This window comes from Batrachochytrium dendrobatidis, assembly GCF_000203795.2.
Source record: "Batrachochytrium dendrobatidis JAM81 unplaced genomic scaffold BATDEscaffold_1, whole genome shotgun sequence".
NCBI classification, from domain to species: domain Eukaryota; kingdom Fungi; phylum Chytridiomycota; class Chytridiomycetes; order Rhizophydiales; genus Batrachochytrium; species Batrachochytrium dendrobatidis.
The window spans coordinates 1,279,773-1,305,811 of NW_006281099.1; the positions used below are offsets into that span (position 1 = coordinate 1,279,773).

At 40.2% G+C, this 26,039-nt stretch overlaps 9 protein-coding genes across 9 annotated transcripts; 5 read left to right on the forward strand and 4 right to left on the reverse strand.

Moving 5' to 3' along the window:
• Positions 1-313: 313 nt before the first annotated feature.
• On the reverse strand, positions 314-2,476 carry BATDEDRAFT_84672 (uncharacterized protein; the record flags this gene model as incomplete). Its single annotated transcript, XM_006676226.1, has 8 exons — positions 314-449; positions 545-1,086; positions 1,195-1,428; positions 1,518-1,684; positions 1,765-1,834; positions 1,893-2,121; positions 2,220-2,277; positions 2,353-2,476. 7 exons carry the CDS (start codon positions 2,474-2,476, stop codon positions 568-570), a joined length of 1,401 nt encoding a protein of 466 aa, XP_006676289.1. The 3' UTR covers positions 314-449; positions 545-567.
• Positions 2,477-3,566: 1,090 nt separating this feature from the next.
• On the forward strand, positions 3,567-7,009 carry BATDEDRAFT_34009 (uncharacterized protein). The gene is made up of 11 exons (XM_006675658.1): positions 3,567-3,747; positions 3,980-4,062; positions 4,255-4,412; positions 4,514-4,802; positions 4,878-4,962; positions 5,039-5,426; positions 5,554-6,026; positions 6,092-6,170; positions 6,245-6,346; positions 6,428-6,526; positions 6,610-7,009. The coding sequence occupies exons 1-11, from the start codon at positions 3,575-3,577 to the stop codon at positions 6,931-6,933; spliced, it is 2,253 nt and encodes a 750-aa protein (XP_006675721.1). The 5' UTR covers positions 3,567-3,574; the 3' UTR covers positions 6,934-7,009.
• Positions 7,010-7,160: 151 nt separating this feature from the next.
• On the reverse strand, positions 7,161-11,345 carry BATDEDRAFT_85514 (uncharacterized protein; the record flags this gene model as incomplete). The annotated part of the gene is made up of 16 exons (XM_006676227.1): positions 7,161-7,488; positions 7,584-7,821; positions 7,878-7,901; positions 8,025-8,168; positions 8,264-8,424; positions 8,518-8,662; positions 8,794-8,848; positions 8,924-9,054; positions 9,126-9,131; positions 9,256-9,451; positions 9,541-9,793; positions 9,927-10,120; positions 10,221-10,435; positions 10,557-10,758; positions 10,873-11,170; positions 11,299-11,345. 16 exons carry the CDS (start codon positions 11,343-11,345, stop codon positions 7,161-7,163), a joined length of 2,637 nt encoding a protein of 878 aa, XP_006676290.1.
• A 231-nt stretch (positions 11,346-11,576) lies between these two features.
• BATDEDRAFT_21564 (uncharacterized protein) lies at positions 11,577-12,796 on the reverse strand (the record flags this gene model as incomplete). Its single annotated transcript, XM_006675258.1, has 2 exons — positions 11,577-12,511; positions 12,595-12,796. The coding sequence occupies 2 exons, from the start codon at positions 12,794-12,796 to the stop codon at positions 11,577-11,579; spliced, it is 1,137 nt and encodes a 378-aa protein (XP_006675321.1).
• Positions 12,797-13,971: 1,175 nt separating this feature from the next.
• BATDEDRAFT_8853 (uncharacterized protein) lies at positions 13,972-14,529 on the forward strand (the record flags this gene model as incomplete). Its single annotated transcript, XM_006674990.1, has 1 exon — positions 13,972-14,529. A coding segment is annotated over one exon (558 nt), but the record flags the coding sequence as incomplete, so codon positions are not given.
• A 2,002-nt stretch (positions 14,530-16,531) lies between these two features.
• BATDEDRAFT_21566 (uncharacterized protein) lies at positions 16,532-17,897 on the forward strand (the record flags this gene model as incomplete). The annotated part of the gene is made up of 4 exons (XM_006675259.1): positions 16,532-17,044; positions 17,119-17,262; positions 17,341-17,385; positions 17,460-17,897. The coding sequence occupies 4 exons, from the start codon at positions 16,532-16,534 to the stop codon at positions 17,895-17,897; spliced, it is 1,140 nt and encodes a 379-aa protein (XP_006675322.1).
• Positions 17,898-18,076: 179 nt separating this feature from the next.
• Positions 18,077-21,064, forward strand: BATDEDRAFT_34010 (uncharacterized protein). Its single transcript, XM_006675659.1, has 2 exons — positions 18,077-18,400; positions 18,783-21,064. The coding sequence occupies exons 1-2, from the start codon at positions 18,184-18,186 to the stop codon at positions 20,720-20,722; spliced, it is 2,157 nt and encodes a 718-aa protein (XP_006675722.1). The 5' UTR covers positions 18,077-18,183; the 3' UTR covers positions 20,723-21,064.
• A 73-nt stretch (positions 21,065-21,137) lies between these two features.
• On the reverse strand, positions 21,138-22,740 carry BATDEDRAFT_85512 (fatty acid synthase CEM1; the record flags this gene model as incomplete). Its single annotated transcript, XM_006676228.1, has 4 exons — positions 21,138-21,338; positions 21,416-22,167; positions 22,304-22,415; positions 22,501-22,740. 4 exons carry the CDS (start codon positions 22,738-22,740, stop codon positions 21,138-21,140), a joined length of 1,305 nt encoding a protein of 434 aa, XP_006676291.1.
• Positions 22,741-22,985: 245 nt separating this feature from the next.
• On the forward strand, positions 22,986-25,821 carry BATDEDRAFT_85775 (uncharacterized protein; the record flags this gene model as incomplete). The annotated part of the gene is made up of 5 exons (XM_006675930.1): positions 22,986-23,878; positions 23,969-24,273; positions 24,362-24,661; positions 24,739-25,204; positions 25,302-25,821. The coding sequence occupies 5 exons, from the start codon at positions 22,986-22,988 to the stop codon at positions 25,819-25,821; spliced, it is 2,484 nt and encodes an 827-aa protein (XP_006675993.1).
• Positions 25,822-26,039: the final 218 nt, after the last annotated feature.

Sequence of the window (26,039 nt, forward strand, 5' to 3'; positions counted from 1 at the left end):
ATGAGCTGGTTTGTATTGCTTGTCTAGGGCTTTGTCACCCAAAATAAAGTAAAATGTCAATAAATTTCAACAAGGTAATTAGTCCATCGCTCAATGAAATGGCCATGTTTTCAATATATCCATGCCTGGCGCAACCCAAACTTTCCAACAAAATATAACTCGCACCTTTGCAGTAGAATTACCCTTCACGTATCAGCGCGCTTCCGATCGTCCCCTCGTGTATATAATAATATGCATTTCAAAAAACATTGAATCTTGGCCCTGGGCATCTTATTATAAACCTTGAGCTTCTTACCAGCCATTAAAAAACACTAGTTGAAAAACAGTATATTTCCGTATATACATGTAGCCTTGCTATTTTACATATTGAAACCCTACACATAGTGTCGACTTTGATATTTGGAGATGCTCAACACCACACGCAAGGCAATGTATTTGAGCTGCATAATCTAATAAAGATTAAAAACAAACTTGTTTAAACATCATATTCTCTATCTGATCTACCTCGACCAAGTGACAACAGTAACTAGATTCAAACACTTACCATGGTTTATAAAAACAAATGTATCAGAGTGTCAGGGCTGATTCACACATCATCATCATCATATCTGGCCATCGTAGCATATATTGGTCGATAGGATATACTCTGTCATCGTCAATTGTTGAGCAGGACTGTATAGATCGCTTGGCTGCTGCTGGTCCTATTGTGGCAGTCTGTATCATATCACTGTTTTTTGATCCAAAAGCAGAAGCATCCAAAGCATGTTTAGACTGCCCACCTCGCCTACTTTTAGCATTTGACAAATCTTCGCGAATCTCTTCTATAATCGATTCGATCGACGCTCGTGCAATATCCAACTGGCTTGCCTCCAATTCTATGCTTTCCATTAAACGGCTAAGCAGAATTGCATGCACCCACATCGTACCTACTGTTACTCTTGCAGGTTTGGACTGCAAATGGACCTGAGATATCTTTTGCCAAGTCGGTTTGGCTTTTGCTAAATGTCGAACAGTCACTGGATAAACGTTTGTTGATACAAGCGTGTGATCACAGAACTGCCAAAGAAACTGGCCTGGATCAAGTGTCTAATTGATAATACACAATATTAAATATGGGGTGTTCACCTCATTGTGATTGCAAACCTCGACAGGCGTATGCATGTAGACAATTGATGACTCAGATACCAAACTTACTCTAACAAAAGCAACAAGTGTTTGATGATAATGCCATTCAGTATTTAGTACGAGCGATGTGTCAATAGACTTATCCGCTGATCGACTAATTTTAGCATCGAGTGATTTGGACAGTGTTTCTGCTGCTGCACATGAGATGCTCATGTTTGAAAGTGATCGAATGATCTCGATGGCTTTTTCAGACAGTAGTTCGTGATAATCCATGCCTTCATTAGTACACTTGTATGCGCCAAACTAGATTTAATTAAAATCAAACGAGTCGAGAAATAAGCTATTTAAATATTGCATAGGATTCACAGGTCAATTCGAATTTAGCAACTTACTACATTGAACCACAACGAGGTGAAGCGAACCAAGTGTGTGGTAAATAATTTAACTGGTGATTTTCCTGACAGTTTCTGAATGGTATCAATGGCTTCAACAATTCCAGTGGGAAGACCCATTCGTCTACCAATAGATCCAATAACAACTTCCCTCATCTTGCATTGTTCTACAAATACCAGAATAGTATTTAGGAAAAAGTGTAATTGTATGACAGCACTCTAGAATGCAATACATTGGCAGTTTTACCATCATTCAAAGTGATAACTCGCATTGCTATATCAAGAAAAAGATCCATGATCAGCAGCATTCTACGAATCTAATTTCCGGTACTGGGATTAGTAATTGTTGGATTTCAAAATCAAAAACAAGCTCACCTCTTTTTCATCCTGCAATTTAATCGCTTTAAAAAGTTTATCCCATGCCTGTTCTACCGCTATCCAAAATGTACTAACACTGCCTTTTGGTCTAATCCATACATCATCAAACACCTCTGGGCCATGTATCAGGATAAGATTGGTGTAAAGCGTAACAAACATGGCAACCTCGTGCAATTCGACCTTTGGATCATGAAAAATCAATGCAAACAGTTTACTGGTTGTAGAACTAAAGTATTCCATTTACGTAAATGATTGTAAATTAAAAAGTTGATGCCATTTGGCTAGACCGTAAGCCAACTGATACAATTAAAACACTAGTATTACCTCTGAGGATAACTAGATTGATCAAGATACACTTGAATCAAACTGATGGCATCATCAACTATAGTAGTATGGATCAGGACTTGTGTACTTGCTTTAAACAATGATTACAGATATTGATCAACAAAAGTCACACCTTTCCGTTCATCTATCAAAATAAGAATAGAGTCAGCCAAAGATCCGAGAAAGGGAGTAGACTTGATTGTAGTTTCAGCACTGTTCAGCTGCGACTTTGTGTCTGAACTCGACTCTACTTTCATGGTGATGGCCAAGTTGAGTTTAGATTCCAAGTAGTGGATTTGGCCAAAATGTTGAAAGTTGAATGACAAATTCAATAAATCTTCATCTAGCCAACATCAACAAAGTTTGTTACATATTGATTGACTGCCAGTATGCGTTATTATTCCATTCGAACTGTCAGTTTATCAGTATTTGATTCCTTGTGGATTCAAGCCATTATGTCTGCCATAATATTAAGAAATGCCTATTTACAACTATATTCACGTAAAATGAATCACTAAAATAAAATATATAATAGTCTCATATTTGGTACCAATCTTACTGAACAATATTGTTTTTAAACTCATTAGTTGACTGATCTTCATGCTCATTCTTGTACAAAAATACAAAGCAAATGTTTGCATTCTTGACATCTTTAACCTCAAACTTTCATTTCCTTTTTTCCAAATACTGGGTGACTGGCATGTAGAGTTGCATTCCCGAGATATGTTGAATTAGATTGCAAACGTATCTGATATTAGGGCACAACATAACTTGTTCAATTCCATGGTCGTTCCAGATATTCCTTGATTTCGTGTAAAGCCAACGTCTCCAATGACAAGAACAAATATTCCATTTTACGTGAATACTACTGCAAAACCTTTGTTGGTCTTGCTAAAAGATATTTCAAGCTACAACTCCGTGTCATTGATGAAACTATGATCAACTTTGATATTGATATCACATGCAATCTCATATCACTCATGATTCCATGTCAAATGTAAGTTGATGATAAGTTTTTACTCAAATCCCAACAGAATATCTCAAAACAACTGATAAATTGGTATCAATCCAACGTAATCTCAGGATTGATTTGAAGTTGTTTAGTCATACGATTATTAATCAAGAAACGAAATCAGTCAAACACGATTTCATTTGACTGAAATATGAGTTTGACAACGCACGCCAGTGAAAACAAGATTGAAATCCAAAGCAGAAACAAGACAGCAAATGCTTGAATGATTCATGAAAGCAAAATACCATCAAGTTGCAGCGTGAAATTGTGCAGTTGAATTCAAGGTTCTTTCCTCGACAATCAACACTTGTTGCGGTCATTCGTTTTGCCATTGGACACTTCAATGACTGTTCTACTTCCTGCTTCGCAGAGCAAACATCAGTTGGCAGTTCTTGCTTTACTTCACAGAGAGTCTCCGGACCAGGTGTGTCGGGCTGTCCGTTTCATCAAGAATGCCATCATTGGCAACCCAACAAAGAAACAGTTATATCTGCATTCACTGCATTTGTCCACTAGGTAGTTATGCACAGTAACTTGCAGTCTAGTGCATACACCAGACTGCTTCTGTACTTCTTCGAGTCATTGTGTCTTACTATCAGATCTTGTTCGCTTGTCATTACCGTGTGCTTTAACTGCCTTGGCTGATGACACCGTCTTGTATAAAAACTCTTAATGAGTTATATTCATTCAATTTGGATGTTGTCTGGTCTCTAAACTACTGATTTACTCGTTTTTATCTTTTCAATAGCTTACTCGAGTGCTTGAAAATATACTCGAATCAATTTGATTTGTGCACAGAAATCGCCATAGTGATTGCATGTCTTGCTAATGGTAAATTCATTTAATGTCTTGAAATTTGGTTGATTAATCCAGGTGTTTTTAGTATTTAAATTCTACACTATGAATGCCTTTGCTTTTAGAACATTATTGTATCCACTTGTGCAAAAGCATGTGTTTTGGCATTAGGTTTGATCCATGGTTTATATATCATTGACTTGCTGACATCATTTCTATGTTGAATAGGCGGCAGCGAAAATGTAAATACTCTTGTTGAAGCAGGAGCGATTCCTCCACTTTTAAATACGCTTTTAGCATCAGATTTGAAATTAGTAAATGCTGGTGTACGTGCACTTCGCTCCATCGTTCAGTATCCATCATTAGTGATCTCCAAATCATTCGAGGTAACAGTCACGTTGCTGATCATTTCAACTGTTCCCCTGAACAGCCTATTGATTGGGGAGTTTATATTTACACGCGACTTGACCTAACCCAATATGTTTAGACCTCTCATATTAAAATTTTGTCCAGACTCATCTCGGATACGGACTCAAACGCATCACCTCTTGTTGTCCATATCGCCGAAGTTGCAGCAGGTACTCTTGCTCGTATTTCAGAATACCACACTGACATGCGAGACAGCATTGCAACGAGTGGTGCTGTTGCATCGTTGATTAGATGGCTAGATCCGCAGTGGTCCTCAACGCCTCGTGTACAAGAGGCGGCTTTGGATACTCTCGCAACTCTTTGTCATAATAACTCGCATATTGCCAAACTCATTGCATCAGCAACATGTACGTAGTAGATACACTTGTCTGATGTAATTGTCATTTTTTTAGGATTAAAATACTAACATGACCATGGTTTAGTACCAAATGGGCATAAAATAATTGATGTGCTTTTTGCGCTAGTTCGGGATAAACGGCCAACTATGCGCATGGCTGCTTCTACATGGTATTCAAAAGCACATTTGAATAGTATTGCTTAATTTGCTAAATGTACTTATATTGATAATATTTGATTGAATTAGCCTTACATACATCCACTGTGCATCCTGCATACCACGCAGTCAGTACTCGAGTGTATTGGCAGTGTTGTTGCCTACGATAATTAAACTTTTTGGTGACACGTCGCCTAATACCCGCAGTGCTGATACAACGACCACAGCGATTGGGGAGCGTTCTCTAGTCTTGTTTGCTGAGCTAGTAGCAGGAAGTGACGATCTTCAAGCTGCATCTATCGAGGCAGATGCAATTGCCAAACTTGCTCAGATTATCAACACATTAATGCCGGTTGATGGGCCTACAACACAGGGACTGAATGCTATAAAGCAAAGAAAATCTACCGCATCTTGGGAGACCACCTCGTCCACTGCTGCATCTCTTACATTTGGAAATTCAACAACTCGACAACTAGAGGTAATTGACTATGTTAAGCTGACCAAATATACAATGTAGTTGACTTTTCTAATCATCAAGTAATATTTTTGTTGGTGGCATATCTACTGCCTGCCTTTCATTATCATGATTACATGTTCAATTTCAGTTTGCCCTGCTAGCGATTGCGAATGTATGCTCATTAAAGGAAGAATGCCGAAAACAAGTCATTGATGTTAAATTGCTGCCACAAATTGTCACATATCTTGGCCATAAAAATGTCGGTATTAGAAAAAATGCATGCAAATGTGCACGCAGTCTATCCAGAAGTGTGAAAATGCTGCGAACGAGTTTGATGGATGCCGGTCTTGCACCACCACTTTTTGAGCTTCTGTTTGATTCCGACATTGAAGTGCAAATAGAGGCTTCAGCTACGCTGTGTAATATTGTGCTTGATTTTTCTCCTATGAAAAAAATTGTGCTTGAAAAGGGTGGAGTCAAGCGGCTCGTAGAACTGATTGATCAGCCAGATGCTATGTTGCGGAGGAATGCACTTTGGGCTTTGAAGAATATGCTGTTTCAAACTGACTCGATCACCAAAAATACTGTCATGGAGCATCTTGGCTGGGATAAACTGCTAAGGTAGCTTTCATTTATGATTGCACTCTAGTTTTTGTAAAATAACCTTTTTATTGCCGAGAATCTAGACTTTTGGACGATGAGGATATTGTTGTGCAAGAGCAAGCCCTTAACTTGGTGCGAAATGCTGCATGTGGAAATGAGCAGGTACGTGGTGTTTATTTATTTAACAGGTTGGCAATTATACTCACTACAACCCTTCAACTATCGTGTTTTTGTAGGATGTTGAAGTAGTTTTTAATGGATTTCGTGGCACCGATCTCCTCGGACTTCTTGAGCGCAAACTCAGCACCATGCCAAGTAATCATGACATTGTAACTCAGGTAATTGCATATTTGAGTGGTCGAGTAGCTAAAATGGTATTGTTATTGAGATATTGCTGTCTACACTTTTCATACAAATAGATACTTTATATTGTGGTTAATTTGGCTATTGGAACTGCTGAACGCAAAGCCAGTATCATGTCAAAAACAGAGCTTTTAAAGCGTGTTTTTGAATATATGGTGAGTAATGGATATATATCCAAATGCGTTGATATTTGCTATTATTGGGTTTGGGGTTTAATGTAATGGTGGTGTTTATACAGGATCATGAACATACTGAAATCCGTCTCGCGTCAGTGTGGTGTGCGATCAACCTTACATGGATTGACGATGAAAATGTGCAAAGTCGTGTTATGCAGCTTTGCCAACTTGGTCTAGAGGATCTTTTAACTCGTCGGTTGAATGATGAAAGCCTGGACGTGAAGGATCGGGCCAAAACTGCGTTGGCAAATATTCAAGGACTGACCCAGCCTGCTGTTTTTCCTGCAACAGCTCCTCATGGAGGGCCTTTATCAATGTCAAGCTCTATCATACCGGACACAAACGAAGCAATAAGCACAGATCGTCCATCTGGCACATTGCTTTAAACGATTTTGGTCAAGATTGGGGACTAGTCTTTTAATTTCAATCACTTATCAAAAATAAAACAAACCGCTTTATTATAGATGGGTAGTCTTGCCTCACTTGTCCAATTCTATATTTTGCTATGGATAAATAAACTTTCCGTATCTGAAATACTGCTTCCATTCGAGTCGGCTCTGCTGTATTTCTAAAACGTGAGTTGATTGGATTTGCCAGCACAACCGAAGCCTGACTAGACTGAAGAAGGCAAAACCAAAGGACCACCACTAGCTGCAATCCCAGCACTATTCTTTTCTGCCATGATTTTCAGCAATGTATTTGACTCCTGAGACTTCCAAGCCACCACTGTTTCGTCGTATGGGTTGAGTCCGGCACGCAAGTCCATGATGCCCGTGGTTGATGCAATCTCGTCACCAGTTCCTCCATTGCCATTCCTACATATCTTGTATACTGTAACGGTACCATAATCATCACCTGTAAGAATGGTAGGTGACTGCGATGCAAATACCACTGATGTAAGTTGCCGATCCAGCACGTAGTGGTTGATAATCGGATCCAGTCTACGCAAAATGGGTACCAACAATAAAACAGTCAATTTAAATACAAATGAATGACACATTGAAAAGTTCCTATATTTGATATTTAATAAACTTACACTGAAAATTCAAGATCCCATATTTCCAACCTGCCATCCGACGATACGGAACCAAAACACGTCGATGAGTGAGGAGACCAAGCAATGTCGGTCACCGAGTCTTTTCCGCTTTGAAATTTAAACACTTCTTTGTCAGAGTCTTGGCTCCACAATCTCACTGTCCAATCAAATGAACAGGAAAGGAATGCCCCAGAAAGAAACGGAGACCATTTAACTTTTACCACCGGCCCGTTATGACCTACATAAGAAGAAAGGTATTGCTCGTTATAGGAACATGAGCATTTATGGATATACCCATCCTCAGTTCCCACCAAGTATCTGATCAAGCAAAATGGTAAAATATTAGTCATAATGTTTGAAGTAACATTGAAATGCATTGAGCAATTATGCAAATAAATACTATTGCTTCAAGTAGTCAACAGACGTATACTTGCATGTTACTGTCTTTGGGGTTAAAATCAAAGCATAATCCACCAGTCTGGCGAGCAATAAATGAGTTGGATTTTTCGTTTCCAGTCAATGTGGTTGCTCCAGTTGCAGCTGGAGCAGACTTTTCTTTTGAAAGGCGTTTTAATGTCATCAAGTCTATTGTACATCAAGTAATATGCATAAAAAGTTATCTGGAAAGCATGAAACTATCTAGTGTATCAAACAGTTACAGGATATAAACTCATTCGTACCAGTGAATTCTAACCCTTTGCGAATGATCCACTGAGTAACTCGGCCATCGGTGGATACTGACACAAGGGCTTCACCTCGCGAGTGTTCGTCTCCAATTACTCGTTCGCGTTCAACCCATTTGAGCTCCCACACAGGATCGTGATGTTTTCCATTCATATCGCTACATGTTTTTATATTCAATACAATAATGTCAATGCTACAATTATTTCCATGCTGTTGTTATGATGATTATTGGTGAGATGTAAATATTCACCTGTCGTCCAAAACTGGGCAATTGTCTTTGCGCCGAACATCATATATAGCAACACGACCATCAAAAAACCCGGCAGCCAATAGACTTGGGTTCATGCGTGAAAAATCAATAGAAGTGACAGCAGATGAGGACGAGTAAATTCGTTCTGGCCACTACACAGAATATCAATAAGTATGGTGCACATTTCAATGACCCATGACAAATCTTGCTATAGGCCCATACAATCCAATTAGATTCTTGCCTCGGGGTTTTTAACAGACCAGCACAGAATCAAACCAGGCATTGCATCCGATGAAATTTTGGCTTCTCCATACGCAACAGCAATTATATCCTATCGAGTTTCATATCAAAAAAATATATCAGCATTTATTCCAAGTATACCTGTCTATAAGCGTTGCAAATTTACTTCGTTTTGTCGATTCCAAGCCATATACATGACGCTACGGCCTCGCGTTAGCTCACATCGATAGGACCAAAGAAGCTGCAGTGTTGGGATTTGACTGTTTGTAGAATCAGCATCGGCCGTTTCATGCCCCTCTAAATATTTCAATTTGTACAAAGTGAATAAACGACACAATTATTTCATATTAATTAAAACAAATACCAACCTTTTCCTAAACCCCGAAACAACCATAGTTATACAAATTCAATATGGCATAGATAAACAAAATTGCATCAGCCAAACATTATAAAATTAAACAGTGAAAATCTGTTAAAAAAGCAATAGCAATCAAAAACCTTCGCGATCATAGTTGTCTAGATTGTGTTCTTCGTTGGTTTGCTCGAGTGATCTCATAATTTCTTGAACACGTTTTTGCTCAATCATTTCCGCATCAGGAACGTTACGGTATTGTAAAAGCTTCTTTTCATAATTGTTGCCAACTACGGCTTGCTCCATCAATGCAAGATTATATGCAAGCCGATCTGATTTCAGCTATTTTTCAAAAATGGTTGATTGTCAGCAAGGTACATTACAGCAATCTGATGTATTGATGCATAGTCTACAATTATAAACACACTTACGTTGAGTGCAATCTCTTTTTCAGCAATCTGTTTTGCTTGAGCCAACTCAAGCTGGACTTGATTATTTGCGTTGGATGCATTCATGCCCACAGCAGAATGTGACAATGAAGCAAACGTAGATTCTGATTTTCTGATGCTTTGTGAACCAAAAGATGTAATGCTGGCGCCAATTAATGCATGAGAATTTTTTAAAGGTACGGGCTGCTCCATGAAATAATCTACCACAAGTTTTTCAGTTTCCGTGTCCTTGTTTCTATTACACATATATTCGTGTTGCATTAGCAAATTCAGTATAATCTATACAACTCGTTGCTTGACGCAATACTATACACCACTTGATTGAGTTGATATTCAGATCTGATCAAAAGCAGCAATACTTTACATACCCATCTCCGCCAGTTGAGACCATATGATTGGATTCTTCGTTATATGCATCATAAATCTCCCATTGATTGACCATCACTTCGGCATTGATTTGCCTTTGTGCTGTGGCCTGAATATCTTTTGATTTATGGGCGTTGTTGAACGTTTGCATACCTCGCTCAACAAAATTGTCATTGTTGACTCTAGATACAAGCAACTATACACATAAATCGCAATTCGTACAAATAAGTATATTTCAAGCTCCTATATGGAAAATTGCACGCCAAAATCCACCACGATGCGAGTTTAAATGTTACCTCTTTGTATTTTGCATTTGAAGCCTTGATGGCAGTCACTTCATCAGTTGATTCGCTAAACACGCATATGGAAGGAACGTCTAATAGCATGATGGTATCAGTCTCCGTAAGATTGACATGAACGAGTTTATTTGGGTTGATTTCGGCTTGTAGGCGAGGCTGCATTGACAGGCCCGTAAGCATGTTAGAGCTAGACTTGACTCCAAAACCAGCTCCTGATATCATTCAACATTTCGTGAAAATGCATGTAGCGTGCAAGTGTGATTGAATTAATCTGGCTTAATGTCCGAGTATTTTAATTTTAAACAAAGTTTAATTTTCCAACTCAGTGCTTACCTGTTTGTAAATGACTTTCCTCGCCAGAATCAGCACTTGTTGCTGATGATGATTCATCGTCTCGATCTTCTTGAATAGACTCTGATCCAGAAGCCATATGGCTTGTGTAGACGAAACTTGCACCGGATTTTCCAATAGCGGATGAATTCCACGATGAAGTAGTGAGTTGCTCTAAATGGTTCAGCACATCCGACACGGTTTCCTAATTCATTGTATACACCAGTCAAAATCAAAAACTAGATTAGATCATCTTGACCACGGTTTGGATAGACAACACTTTTATCTAGAAAAACAAGCCTTTTTAACCACTTCTAACCTTGATCATATTTGATATGGACATATCGTTAGTAGATACACCGCCCACATCTTTATGATGTGGTTTTTTCCCCATAAGACTTAAAGGCGTTACATCGTTTCCATCATCGTCCTTGATAGTTACGATGGGTCCGTCACGACTGGAGGCAGCACCTCTTTTATCCAGTACAGCGTGGGAGGCACGGATATTTTGGCGACTGCTGGTGCCGTATACAGCAGATGAGTTGAGTGCATTTTTTGACCTTTGGCCTTCTTGGATGCGTGAGCTGGAACGCTGATTGTGGCTGCTTGAATAGGTACTATGTATTACGTGTTTGGCAGTCGTTGGATAGAATGGTGGACAAATGTCAAAATATAAATTGATGAGTGGCAAGCACTATTATTGCCATCTGTTCCTGCATTATGCAGTGGTATAAGAATAACATACTTGCTGGATTTTCCTAGCTTAGTGTGGGACTTGTTTCCAGCGTCCATAATATAGCGGAGATTTGTATTGAATTTGGACAAGTTTAACAATAACTCTAATCTGTTCAATTGATGGCTAAGCAAGCTTAAACAGTTTTCTCTTCATCAAAATCACTAACACAACTCCTTAAAACACTTTACAATAATTGTAACATAAACTATATATACTGTTGGTCACCAAAGACTGTTATACAAGGCTGCAGAAATTAAGCTTTGAATCAACTATAAAATATCATGGATTTAATTGTGGTGTTCTTCCAGCCATCTTTCACAATCTAAAGCAGCCATACATCCAGATCCAGCAGCAGTTACAGCCTGTCTGTAGCGCTTATCCTGCACATCACCAGCAGCAAACACACCTGCGACATTTGTTTTAGACGTACCAGGCTCAGTGATGATATACCCATCCTTGTCTAGATTAACCTGAGGAGCAGTGCCATCTAGCCCACCACCAGTAGCAAACACATTCGTATTGGGCAAGTGTCCAATGGCATAAAACAGACCCGATACAGGGAGATCGCGCTGTTGGGCCGACTTTGTGTCCTGAACAACGAGCGTCTGGAGCAGTTTTCCATCACCTTTGGCTTGAATGGGAACTGTGTTCCATACAACCTCAACTTTGGGATGTTTAAGCAGTCGATCTGCCATGACCTTGGAAGCACGTAGTTTATCTCTTCTCACAAGAACAAAGACTTTGGAAGCGTATTTGGTGAGAAATATTGCTTCTTCAGCAGCAGAATCACCACCACCAACCACTGCCAAAGAACGATTGCGATAAATGGGTGCAGCACCATCGCATACAGCACAGGCAGAAATGCCGCGCTGCCAATAAGTTTCCTCGCCATCAATGTTCATTCGCTTGGCAGTTGCACCTGTTGCAATGATGATGGACTTTGCCAAAATGGGAGGGTCTTTTTCACAAGATTCTGGCCAGATCTTAAATGGTTGTTGAGAAAGATCTACCTTTGAAATAGTTTGGGTGTGAATGGTGGTTTTGAAGGCAAGGGATTGCTGACGGAAACGATCCATCATCTCAGGACCCATAATACCACCTGGAAATCCAGGAAAGTTTTCAACATCAGTAGTAGTAGTCAATTGACCTCCAGGAGCAACACCTCCAGCCATGAATCCTTCGTACATGGTAGGAGCAAGATTGGCACGGGCACAATAGATGGCTAACAATAGAATGGGATTCAAAACAGAAATCAGCATCAGATTTCGAGTCGCAAAAAACAGCACCTGCATTAGATCAATGTACCTGCAGTATGTCCAGCAGGACCAGAACCAATAATAACAACGTTATGAATATCTTGTTCTGGAGTATTAGAGACAATATTGGTAGTGAAATGGGCAGCCAATCCTTTCAAAAACGAGGAGGGCAGCCTTGCAGTTTCTGATGGGAGCGATAAAGTGCCAGCAGTGAAGGAAGCACGATTGACAGTATTAAAAGAAGCAGACATGACAGCTTTGGTGACAGTACGACTGATCGCTCCTACAGCAAACATTATTCCAGAATCTATGTCAAGTTCTGTAGGGATAAAAAGGGCAACTTGATTTTATTCATGCTTTTTATTGCCAACCCTAATTCAATTCAAAATAAAACTATCTCGACTTTGAAATAAGCAATGGTTGAGTATTCATTATGCTTACTGCAAATAGATATTTTCAACCCAATAAATAATATCCATCATATGATGCACATAAAATCAAACTGGTTTTGAGCTGAGATTGATGTTTGGTATAGCCATACACTGCGATTAACAAATTTGGTTTGACTGTTCTGGTGCTGTCAAACTGTATAAGTTCGTATACCTCTAAAAACTAGTACGTTCGCTTTAGTTTAAGACTGCACAAGTCTGGGATTGACTGGAACTGTGATGTAAACATTCGTTCAGTTATACGAAAATGGGCAGTGAAACCCCAATAAACTAAAAGCTCAGCACTGTCTAGTAAACTGACCCATCATAAGACTATTTATTATGCAGTTTGGCATATTAGCAATCTATTTTGTCAATACGGCGACAAAAGCAAAGTTTATTAATACACTCGAGTGTTCACACCAACATAGAATCAACTGAATTATAATTCTTTTCGTTTTTACAGTATTCCAAATGTTTGCTACTCTGCGTCGAACTGCTTTGGTAACTATTGGCACTGTTGATTACAACAATATCCTATTGATCTGTATAACCAGTTGAAAGAGTCAAGATTAGGGTTGGGCTGTTTGTTGCAGTTTAAACCAGTTGATAGATCCAACCATTTTGACTATAAACTTGTTCTACAACTCGAACATGATGACTATAGATCAGCTGGTTCAATAACTAATATTCTGACATGTTTATTTTCATGACAACATATCCAGACCTCCATCAATCGCTCTTTCCATGCCTCTGCCTTGGCTACTGCTCCACTAGCACCTTCTGCTGCTGCAGGGTTTTCCAAGATCGCAGGATCAAAGGCAGCACCTGTGATCCGTCGAGTTTCCAGTTCCCCCGCTGCTGTTGCTCAAGCTACTGTTGACAAATCTGCCTTTCCCAGTGCTGTCTCCTTTGAGAACGAGCTGGCTTCAAACACTAATAGTGCAGGAGTCGATGCTGGTACGCAAGCCTTTAAAGACGAGTCTCCTTTGGTTGAGGATCTCTCCCGCTCCTTCAAAGGTGTTTCCCACGAGCCCTTTCCTGAAGAGGTCTCCAAGGTTTTGAACGAGAGTATCAACCTGTCTGATATCGAGGTCAAGCCTGATGGCATGCTATATATTCCCGAGATCAAGTACCGTCGTATTCTCAACAAAGCATTTGGTCCTGGTGGATGGGGTCTTGTTCCTCGAGGCCCTCATACTGTCAACAACAAAAATATCTCGAGAGAATATGCGCTGTTTTGTCTTGGACGATTTGTTTCTCAGGCCCGTGGTGAACAAGATTTCTTTGGCGAGGATAGTCTCCCCACTGCCTCGGAAGGCTGCAAGAGCAATGCTCTTATGCGCTGTTGCAAGGATCTGGGCATCCACTGGGAACTGTGGGATCCTGTTTTTATTCGTAAATTCAAGGCAGAACATGCAACCATGGCCATGGGTGTCCATGTGTCCAATGGTACTAAAAAATATCTCTGGCGTCTCAAGACCAGAACTTTAGATTATCCCTACAAGGAAGATACTTCTGGATCCAAGGGATCTACTGCTGCTCCTCGTCGTTAAGTTGGTCTATACTTGCGTTGTAGTTTAGGACCGATCTCTACGCTTTCATTATCTGATTGTGCCGTTTAGAATCGTCCTAGAATGCGTATTTTTCAACAATCGCATCTTTGCGCATCTTATACTTATCTTGTTATAGCCGTATTCACGTAAAATGAAACACTTGTATTGATCTTGAGCTGATTCATTCAGAATAAACAATCGTTAAATATTTGTTATTGGATATTAATTATTTTTTTATTGAAAATCTGTTGTATTCTAATATCAGATACGTTTGCAATCTAATTCAACATATCTCGGGAATGCAACTCTACATGCCAGTCACCCAGTATTTGTAAAAAAGCAAAGGAAAGTTGGAGGTTAAAAAGATGTCAAGAATGCAAACATTTGCTTTGTATTTTTGTACAAGAATGAGCATGAAGATCAGTCAACTAATGAGTTTAAAAACAATATTGTTCAGTAAGATTGGTACCAAATATGAGACTATTATATATTTTATTTTAGTAGTTCATTTTACGTGAATATAGTTGTAAATAAATAGAGCAATAGCATTTTTATTATTGAATTCGTGAATGCCACTATCCTGTCGACCCGACTACTACACATGTTTACAACCAACACCCAGTAGCAAAATCAAAATTTAGCTGGGTTTGCATCATATCTAAAACTATTGTCTTGATGTATACTTTTCCAGTTGATAGCACATGTCAGTATTTATACGCAATCGTATTTAAAAGTACTTTTCAAGCTATTTCACTTTACAGACATATTCGAACGCAATTGGTCAATTTCCAATGAGCATGATTATCTATTCGAGATAATGCCCAGTCTTACAAAAACAACTGTTTCTATACTTGTTTTAAATGAATATTCTACCAGTTGATCATAGTAAACTCTCGACTTTTCACTACTCACCAGCGATCTACAGTCGTATTGAATGTATAATTCGTTGCTTTTGATTCATTAATAAAATTAGAATCTGTCATGCTATTGCGCACAATCAACAAACGATATTTTTAGCATATAATTATACAAATGCATTGTATGATTACGAAACAAAAGGTGTACATGGTGCATTGCTTTACAACAGGTGACAAGAATGTGCAATATTTGTCAAATCTAAATTATGTTTTTCCACCAGATTATGAACAATCGTATCTAGTACTTTGCACATTAGGTAGATTATAGGTGCAAAGATGCTTGGAAAAGTTGCATTATCATTATATGCGTCTGAACTTTTTGCAAATGGCGCTAATAATGCACACTTTGTCTTTTTGCATTTGAAGCAGATGATTGTTTCCTTTATGTAAAGGGGTTTGTTAAAGTTTTATTGAGTGATAAAGGCAATCGGGCATTCATATTTTGATATAAATCAACTGCATTTTCTCTACTTTGTTGCCTAGATTATATTCTATAAAAGTGCAGATTTTAAATTACAGTGCAAAGTAAGTTGCAGCATCTAGATATTGTAATCCCAGGCTTTTCTATTGGTGTGGGTTTATATGTTGCACTGTTAATACAGTTGCATATGGCTTTTGTTTGATACTAGCCATCTGCACAGATATGATTTGCCATTAGTGTTCGTGTATCTTCCACTTGTTTTGCAGCTGTTTCTTTGTATTTGCCTTACTAGGGAAGGGCCAAACGTGAAGCAAAATTGACAAATGTTGGTCATATATTATGGATCACAATATAACAGCGTGTTTAATAGTGATCCGACCAATTTTACGGCCGTATTCACGTAGAGTGAAATATTTGTACTCGACCTTTCGTCGCTGTTTTGATACGATTCTGATTAGTATAATTTAAAACTAATTTTTTTATATTTGTACGTTTTTATAGGTTTATACATATTATACTGTCCACCAAAAACCTATTTTGATTGCGAGTACATAGCACGAAAAAGTTATTTGTCCACAATACAGCAAAAACCACCATCAATCTTTTATATCTAAAAGTGTCTGAATTTTACGTTTTAAATAAGCAAAAGCAATCTGTTTAAATCATGTCAGCCAATGCGAATCAAACATCGGGGTTTGACCTCTACGCACCATCCAACATCACCTGGTACCAAGTTCAAAATAACAATGTTTCCAGTGCAGCATTTGCAGCAATTCTATTATGGGGTGCCTCCACTTTGTACAAATCAATCCAATACTTTTTTATGAAGAAAAAGCTCATCTACGGCCTGAACGTTGCGCAAGCTGCTTTCATGCTGATCAAAACCACAGCAGCAACGGTCTATGTTATATTTTTGGGTGATGCATGCGAGCCTAGAGCCTTTTTTCTTTCAGTGCCATTAGTTTTGTCTATCGATTGCATGTATTATATTATGCTGGTCAAGCTATTGTTGTTTACACCGTTTAAAATGTTGACGCGATTGGTATTCTTTTTGGCGCTGTTGGCTCATGCAATAATCAACTTTATTGGTGTGGCTCAAAGAACCACCAGACTGAGCTCCAGTGGAATGTGTAAAGATGTATATCCTTTAATTTACAAGCAGCAGTATATTATTGAAGTAAGTACATGTTTATTGCAAAACCATGTGTCTGGTATATGATTGAATGCTGTGGATCTAATTATACTGTTTAGGTTTTCCTTGAAGCGTTTACTGCCATTGTTTTGATTCATGGCCTGGCAATCAAGTCTCAAGTCAATGGCCAAATTGTATCGTCAACCTATTCCTTGCTTAACCAGCTTCGCAAAAACGAGCATTTGCGTGTGTTTTCAGTGCTGGTAAGGTTGCTATTGTAATTGACCAACATACCTGCTATTGAAAACTATACTGACAATTAAATGTACCGTTGATCTTAGGCTATTATTGGACTCAAGCTTTTCCTGACTTACTACACCAACTTTGTAAGTGTTTTCTAATTATGCAGTTTGCGGAATTGATAAAGGCATGAAGCTAACTTTTTAAACGACATTTGCAGTTGCCCAACTTTGATCATCTTTACCTTACGCATGGTGTTGACCAAGCTCGATCGGCTATTATTTGCTGGGCATTGATGCGCGACTATCGTAAACTCACACGGTCATCAGGCAATGCATCAAGTACAGGCAGTAACCCCAACATGCTCCAGAAATCAGCGGCCAAACATTCATCAGTATTTAAATCTCAAAAGTCTGGATTGTCGGGACAAACCAAGAGCCAGGCGGGCGGAATCACTTCGCAACACAGTATGCCGCGTATTCTTCTATCGGCTCCAATGACAGACCGTGTGTCCGTAATTGATGAAGCAGATGAGAATATTGATTCTGAAAAGGCCGGTCATGGAAAGGGTGAATTGGCTGTTGACATTGAACATTGTGACGTCAAGAGTACAGAGACGATTGCTGGCGAACTTGTCGGAGCCAGTCAGGAAATGTAAAAAGGAGTTTGAATTTATTCATACCATTTTGAAAATGTTTAGTTTATAGCCGTATCCATAATAAAAACTGATTCATCAACTGATTGGTCGAGAACCCTTATATGATCACGTGTTTAATAGTCACGTGTTAATGCAGTAAAGTCGGCATATTCAAAAATCTTTTTTCTTCGCTCTCGTCTCAACAAGCAGAAGGAAATTCAGAAAAACTACTAAAAAATCTCTAAAAAAACTACTAAAAAACCTTTAAAAACCCAAAAAAAACATCATTACTATTAAATATAAGATCATGGCCACTTCTGCACCTACTACTACTGCTGCTCCTACCATGTCCGCTTCTGCTGCCGCTGCTGCCGCCGCTGCCGTTACTGTACCAGTCGCTACCACAGGCACTGTTCAAGGCGCTGATGCTTCCTTTGCTCACCAGCAGCAGACTGCCTTTACCGGAGCTGCTGCTCCTATCATGACCGGTGCAACTCCTGCTTCGCTGTACATTGGTGACCTTGGTAAGTCAGAACGGCTAATGCAGACTAATGATTTTTGGTGTCTGAATTCAGCGGAATTTCAAATTCCAGCTAGAACTGTTAACAGTGCAGGTTGCTGACCTTGTGTTTTTTTGTTTCTTTAATGTACATGCCTTTTATAATACAATGGAAACCTACTGTTTGCACCATCTACTTTTTATCCCGAATGTATTGAACTCTATCATGCCACTTGCATCTTTGACTACTTTGCTTATTTCTACAATTGCGTATCAATGTTTCAAACTGATTGCACCGTGATGTGCAAATTGATATATTCTGGGGTCCGTTGCTTTTATGAATACCTTGGGTTCAACACCCTTTGCTTGTGGTTGTACTCTCATGGACCGAATTTTTCAATTTAAAGAGCCATCTGTTACTGAGGCTATGCTTTTCGAGGTCTTCAACATGGTTGGCCCTGTCGCTTCGATTCGTGTTTGCCGTGACGCTGTCACCCGTCGCTCTCTTGGATATGGCTATATCAACTATCTTGATATTGCTGATGCAGAGCGTGCTCTTGATACGCTCAACTACACTACTGTTCGTGGTAACCCTGTTCGAATTATGTGGTCCAACAGAGATCCCGCCTTGCGTCGTGCTGGCACTGGCAACATTTTCATTAAAAACTTGCACACCACTATTGACCACAAGGCTCTGCACGACACCTTTTCTGCTTTTGGAAAAATTCTGTCCTGCAAAATTGCCATGGACGGTGAACGTTCTCTTGGTCATGGTTTTGTCCACTATGAGACTATGGAAATGGCAGAAAATGCCATCAAGCATGTCAATGGTATGTTGCTTAACGACCAACAGGTTTATGTTGGTTTGCATATTTCCAAAAAGGAACGCAGCTCTACTATTGAGGAGAAGCGCTCTAAATTCACCAACATCTATGTCAAGAACATTGATGCCTCTGTTGATCAAAAGGCTTTTGAAGAGATGTTCCATCCCTTTGGTACCACCGTTTCTTGTGTGTTGATGGTCGATGAAGAAGGAAATTCCAAAGAGTTTGGTTTTGTCAACTATGAAAACCACGAGGACGCTCGTCGTGCTGTTGAAGAGATGCACGAAAAGGAAATTGGCGGTAAGCAGATCTACGTTGGTCGTGCTCAAAAGAAGTTTGAGCGCGAGGAGGAGTTGCGTCGTCAGTACGAGAAAATTCGTGAAGAAAAGCTTTCCAAGTACCAAGGTGTCAATCTATTTGTTAAAAACATTGACGAGTCTATTGATGACGAGAAACTCCGCCAAGAGTTTTCTGTCTTTGGTGCCATTACCTCTACCAAGATTATGGTCGATGAAAAGACTGGAATTTCCAAAGGATTTGGATTCGTGTGCTTTTCCAACCCTGACGAGGCTACCAAGGCCGTGACCGAGATGAACAACCGTATGCTGGCCAACAAGCCCATTTACGTTGCTCTCGCTCAGCGCAAAGAAGTTCGTCGCCAGCAGTTGGCCGCTCAGATGCAGCAGCGTGCCATGAGGGCCCACCAGCAAATGATGCCTCCTGGCTATCCAGGTGCATCCATCTTTTACCCTCCAGGTGGAGTTCCTCCCCAGGCTCGTGGTTACTTCAACCCCCAGCAAGCTCAACAACAGATGATGGCACGTCCCCGCTGGACTGGTCCTGGACAGCCTCCTCATATGCAGCAGCCCGGATTCCCTCCCCAGCAGATGCCTCCTCACATGCAACAGCCTGGTTTCCCACCCCAGCAACAGCCATATGCCATTGTGCCTGCCACTCCAGGTGCTCGACCTCCTCGTCAGACTCGTCCTGCTGGAGGTCGTGGTCAGGCTATCCACCACCAAGGTATGCAAATGCCCATGATTCAACAGCCAGGTGCTCGTCCCCTTGCTGGCTACGGTCAGCCAGGTGCTGCAGCGGGTGGTGTGATGCCTGCCAACGTCGCTGCTCGTGGACGCGGCGCAGGCTTCAAGTACGCTCCTAATGTCCGTAATGCACCTGCCACTGGCGGAGCGGCCGATGCCGCCGGATCTGCTACTGCTACCGGTGGTGCAGCTACTCCCGCTCCTGCTGCCGCTGGGCGTCCCGTTTTGAATGCTGCTACTTTGGCATCTATGCCTCAGGATCAGCAGAAGCGTGCTCTCGGTGAAGTACTTTTCCCACTTGTCCATGCTCAATCTCCCCAACTTGCTGGAAAGATTACTGGAATGCTGCTTGAAATGGACAATGGTGAGCTTCTTCATCTGCTCGAGTCTCCTGAAACTCTTGCTTCCAAGGTCAGCGAGGCCATGATTGCTTTAGAAGAGCATATGCGCGAGGCTGCTGCTACCACCGAGGATGCTTAAGTTGGCAGATATTTCTTAGATCTGATACATGGTCTACATTCCACTGTTTGACCAGCCCTATTGTCTTTTACTTTCATTACTTTTCCCGCTTGCACACATACTTTGCATTTTCGTTATATGACGGCGACCATTATTACTATTCCTAGTCGCTAAACTGTTTTGCTAAAGCTAATACAGATGGATTGTTTTTTTTTCAATCCAACAACTCAAACATCATCACTCAAGTTTTTCATCCGAATTTACTTCCATATATTGTTCTTTTTAAAGCGAATTCATATCATTTAGCTTCAATGAAATTATTTAAAAAGGTCGGTATTGTTGAGAGAGCAGCCACCAATCAATACAACTGTTTCAAATTGTTTCAGATGGAGTTGCCGAGTTACTGCGCACCCGAATAGAAAGCTGGGTTCCGCGTTTATAGCCATTTTTTAAAGCATAAACTTGCATTTGTGCCACCAAATCCAAAACTGTTTGTCAATGCAGCACCAATGCCAATACCAGTGCCAGATCTTTGCATTAGTTTGTTGGTATCGCGTGCCTTGTTTGCAACATAATCGAGACAAAACTCGCTCTTTGGCTCCAGATTGTGTAGGTTGAGTGTAGGTGGAATCATGTTCTATGTCGAAGCAATAAAAAGAGCAGTTAGCCATCTGAACTCGAGTGCTTTGCACAGGTACTGATCCAACCACCTACAGTATGAAGAGAGAGAATAGTAAAAATAGCCTCAACAGAGCCAGCAGCACCAAGTAAATGTCCAATAGCACCCTTGGTAGATGATACAGCAACATTTTGGCCCAGCACATCGCGGATAGCTCTGGTTTCTGCCAAATCGCCAATCTCTGTTGATGTAGCATGTGCATTTACATAATCAATTTCGTTTGGATGCAGTCCCGCAATTTGTAATGAGCGACGCATGGCCCTGGCGGCTCCATGAGCATTTTCAGGTGGAGCAGTCATATGATGCGCATCTCCAGACAATCCATATCCACTCAGTTCAGCATAGATTTTGGCACCCCTTTTCACCGCATGGTCCATTTCCTCCAGCACAACCACTCCAGCACCTTCGCCCATGACAAATCCGTCCCGATCGCGATCAAAAGGCCGTGATGCCTCGATTGGTTTGTTATTGTATTTAGTCGACAAAGATTTAGCTTTAGCAAATCCAGCCATAGAGATGGGCGATATTGCAGATTCAGTTCCACCAGCAACCATCACATCTGCATCGCCATATTGAATAAACCGCATAGCGTCTCCAATGGCATGAGCACCTGTTGCACAAGCTGTTGAAACCGAATGATTTGGACCTTTTAGCTTGTGCTCAATGCTTATATGGCCGGATGCCATATTGATTAATAAGCGAGGCACTAGATAGGGCGAGACTTTGCGAATCCCGTGTGTTACCATAACTTGACCTAAATTTACTGTATCGTCTATGCATCCCATCCCTGATCCAATGCAAATACCCTAGTAATAAAGATGGTATTCATAATGGAGTATACAGCGAATATTCCCAGAAAAACAAAGTTAGATCTGAATCTTGTGATTACAGTATGTGTTGAACGCAGATCTGGATCAAGGTACTTGCTGTTCGTTCTTGATCTTGGTTTGTAGATGGTATCCATGCAGCGTCTTTCAATGCTCTGCTTGCTGCATATCTTGCATACAGAATAAACGGTGGCATTTTCTTCTCATCCTAATTATTTTAAAAGATTCAAGTGGATTAAAATGGGTAAGCAGACAATCATGATTAAACATGCAGTCAACATCATTGATTGTACATTTTTTGAAAACTCGGCAGAAGCATTGAAGCTGTAAGGAATAGTTGGATCGGTTGGAACTAATGCAGCAACTTGGGAAGAAATGTCAGCATAGGTTAATCCAGTAGGTAAATGAGTACGGCCAGCAAGAGAGACGATTCCTGAGTCTCCAGAAAGCAGTCGACTCCAAACATGAGATACATCGCATCCGAGTGGAGTGACTAGACCCAGACCAGTGACCACTACTCGTCGTCGGGCCATTCAAATGTTGAGATCAAATGCAGCGATATGAAATCAAATAAAAAGTAAAATAAGTCACGTGTACAGTCATCTGACTTGGAAAGCATAATTCAAGTGGCTGCACTCAATTTCTGGAGAGCGCGTTTGTGCTCATGGCGATTAAGCAACCGCCCTTGAATGCAGATGGGAGGCTTGAGAACGACTATGCCGCTGGCATGAATTCAGTAGTTTCTGTTTTATTCTGCAACCAGTCCGTTTGATTTTTGATGAGTGCTGTCAATCACTATTACCAGGCGGATCGTCGTAGTCCATACTTGCTGGATCCTGACACCAATGCTGCTGTTGATTCTACTGATCTGAACGCTGTTGCTTCTTCTGAATTACTACCAATACCTATGCCACCACTTTCAATATCAACACAACCTCAATCACCTGCACAACATGAATATCAACCACAATACCACCAAGAAATTCACCCTGCCTATACTCCTTATATACAAGAGCCTGATAGTTTACAGTTAAAATCTGACAATAATCAAGCCTATCCGCTATCACCTCTTCGAAAATCCGAAGAACACCTTTCGGAGCAGGAATCGCAACACCATTTGCATGAGCAATATCAAGCTCGACATTCTTTGGAAACTGTGCAATCTCTGCAATCATACAATGAACTGTCGTTTATGTACCAATCTGACTTGTCAAATGAAAGCGGATTAAGTCACTTGTCATCCTATTCGTACGACTCTTCCCATATGTCATCACAATCGTCTTTCCAACACAGTAATGCTGACCACCAGCAAAATGATTCGGAACAATCGCAGATAGACCATCTTCCTGTCGCTAATATGTTTGAACAGGAGTCGATAGCATCGATTCGGGAGTACTTTAAAGCATTGCTCAACTTTCCAAAAAAAGCATTGGAATCATCTCAAACTTTGATAGAGTTTCTTTTATCGAGTATTATTCAAACAGCAGCCATTGACACTCCCTTTGGAATTAGGCCGTTGGTGATTGCAGACTTTACTACTATTGGAAGACCACTTCGATGCGTTGAAGAAGCAGTACAGACGCATATATTGGCCCATTATGGATCTGTCCAAACTGGTACAAGTGGCATTGGCCTGTCATTCATGTCCAAAAAACTCATTACATTTTCAAAGTAAGCAACTGAATATTTATGAAATGTCAAATATAAAAATGTATAGTAACCAAAACTGCTAAACAATGCAATCCTTGACATGAAAATCAGTACAATTGTCAAGGCGTCGTTTGGAGCCGAGACAAACGATTATGCATGCTTATTTACAGATATTCTCCCACGACGGTTTGTAGAACAGTTGATTCGGTTTTTAGATGTGTCCCCATTGCTCCCTGAGCCCCAGGCACCAATTTTGCTTGTTTCAGCTGCAGAAGATCCAGTAAATTTACACGTGTGGATAGAAGCTGGTGCATATGTGGTTCCAATCAGTATTAATGCTAAAGGCGTATTGAGTTTACACGATATTCAAGATGCATTGAAGGCGAGTATTTCAATATTGGTTGATATGAAGCTTGGTATGAATTGATTTATAAACTATTCAAAACGGTTTTGATATTTAGACATACCAAACAAGTCTTTTGGTTATTGGATTTTTCCCTGCAGTATGCGATGCCACAGGTGTTATACAACCTGTCAAAGACATTTCAACAGCAATTCACAAGGCCAATCGACTCGTGTTTTTCGATTACACGACTGCAGCACCCTATATCGATACAAAAATATCTGGATCAGTTGATCAATTGGCATGGCCTGATGGAGCAATATCTACTTCTCACAATCTGCTAGGAGGACCAAATGCGAGATCATTTATTCTAGTAAAAAAAAACTTGGTGTTGCCAATTGTTGCTGCTCAAAATGGAGTTCCTGCACAGCGCGAGTTTCTGTTGTCATTGTTTGATACAGGTTTGCCATGATTTATTTTACCCATCAAGAATAATTTCCATCACAGATATCTTAACTTGCATGTTGAACTAATGTAGGATCTAAACCGGACATGATTGCGAATGTACGTGCAGGGTTTGCCTGCACCATCAAATCCCTTTTAAACTCTGCTCACATTCAATGGCGCCAATTAAACATCACTGCTACTTATATCGACCGATTTAGACTTTCAAATCTTATTGTGATTGGTTTAAATCATTCAAATCGGCTTCCAATATTTTCATTTGTTATCAAGGGCCCTGAAGGAAAAAAACTACTGCATTATCGTTTTGTTGCACGACTCTTGAATGATTTGTTTGGTATTCAGACCTGGAGCGGAATGACAAGTGCTAGCAATTATCACTTTGATTGTATGAAGTTGGGGATCTCGCATCAAGACGGCACCATCCAATGCTTTAGTGAAGTTGAAAATGCGTATCGCCAGCACGCATCAGTGGATCCTGGGTCTACCCCCAAACTAGCTCCTATATTTGACTGTATTCTTCCTGGATTTGTGCGTGTTGAGTAAGTAACGGATAAAATTGAATCGGATTGTGTAATTGTTTGAACTGGGCAATACACCGACTTGATTTGTGTTGACACTTTTGATGAATCACTTTAGTTTATCGTTTATTCAAACCACCAAAGAGATTGATTACATTACAGATGCTATAGAGTGGATTGCGAGAGACGGATACACACTTCTTCCTCTTTATGAGCCGCAACGAAGCGGCGCTGATTGGACCATTTCTAAAAACCTGCCGATAGATCACCCTGACATGCCGTTACGCCCACATACAAGGAAGCGTCAGTTTGATATAAAAAAATATGTAATGATGGCTGACGATCATCTTCAAAAACATTGGCATAAAACGCAGTTTCAGCAGGTTGCGGGAATGACCAAGCATCCTGATGAGCCATTGTATTATAGAAATGGTAGGGGAAGTCTTGAAGCGGATGGATCAGTTGTAGATATGGAGGCAGATCCAACGCGTGTCGAAGGATTCTATTTAACTCGACAGGATGTAAATGATTATTTGGTGAGATCAGGAAGACTGAGGGTTGGGTTTTCTCATGTGCCTTTGATGAAAAAAGCTAGATGGGCTGTCACGCAAGCCATTAGCAGTATTAGGTTGAAATGAGGAGTTTTAGGCAAACCAGTTTATTTGAATTCATTGCTAATAAAGCCTAGGATAAAGTATTTATTGGATGTATAAAGGAAATGATGCTCTAGTTAAAAGTAATTATAGCTGGCGTTCAACACCATGCAAGGTTCAAACGCATTACAGACTTTATACCAAAACTGCATAGGAACTGCCATGTAGCACATCTAAACTTCGAATCAACTTTCAATGGAATA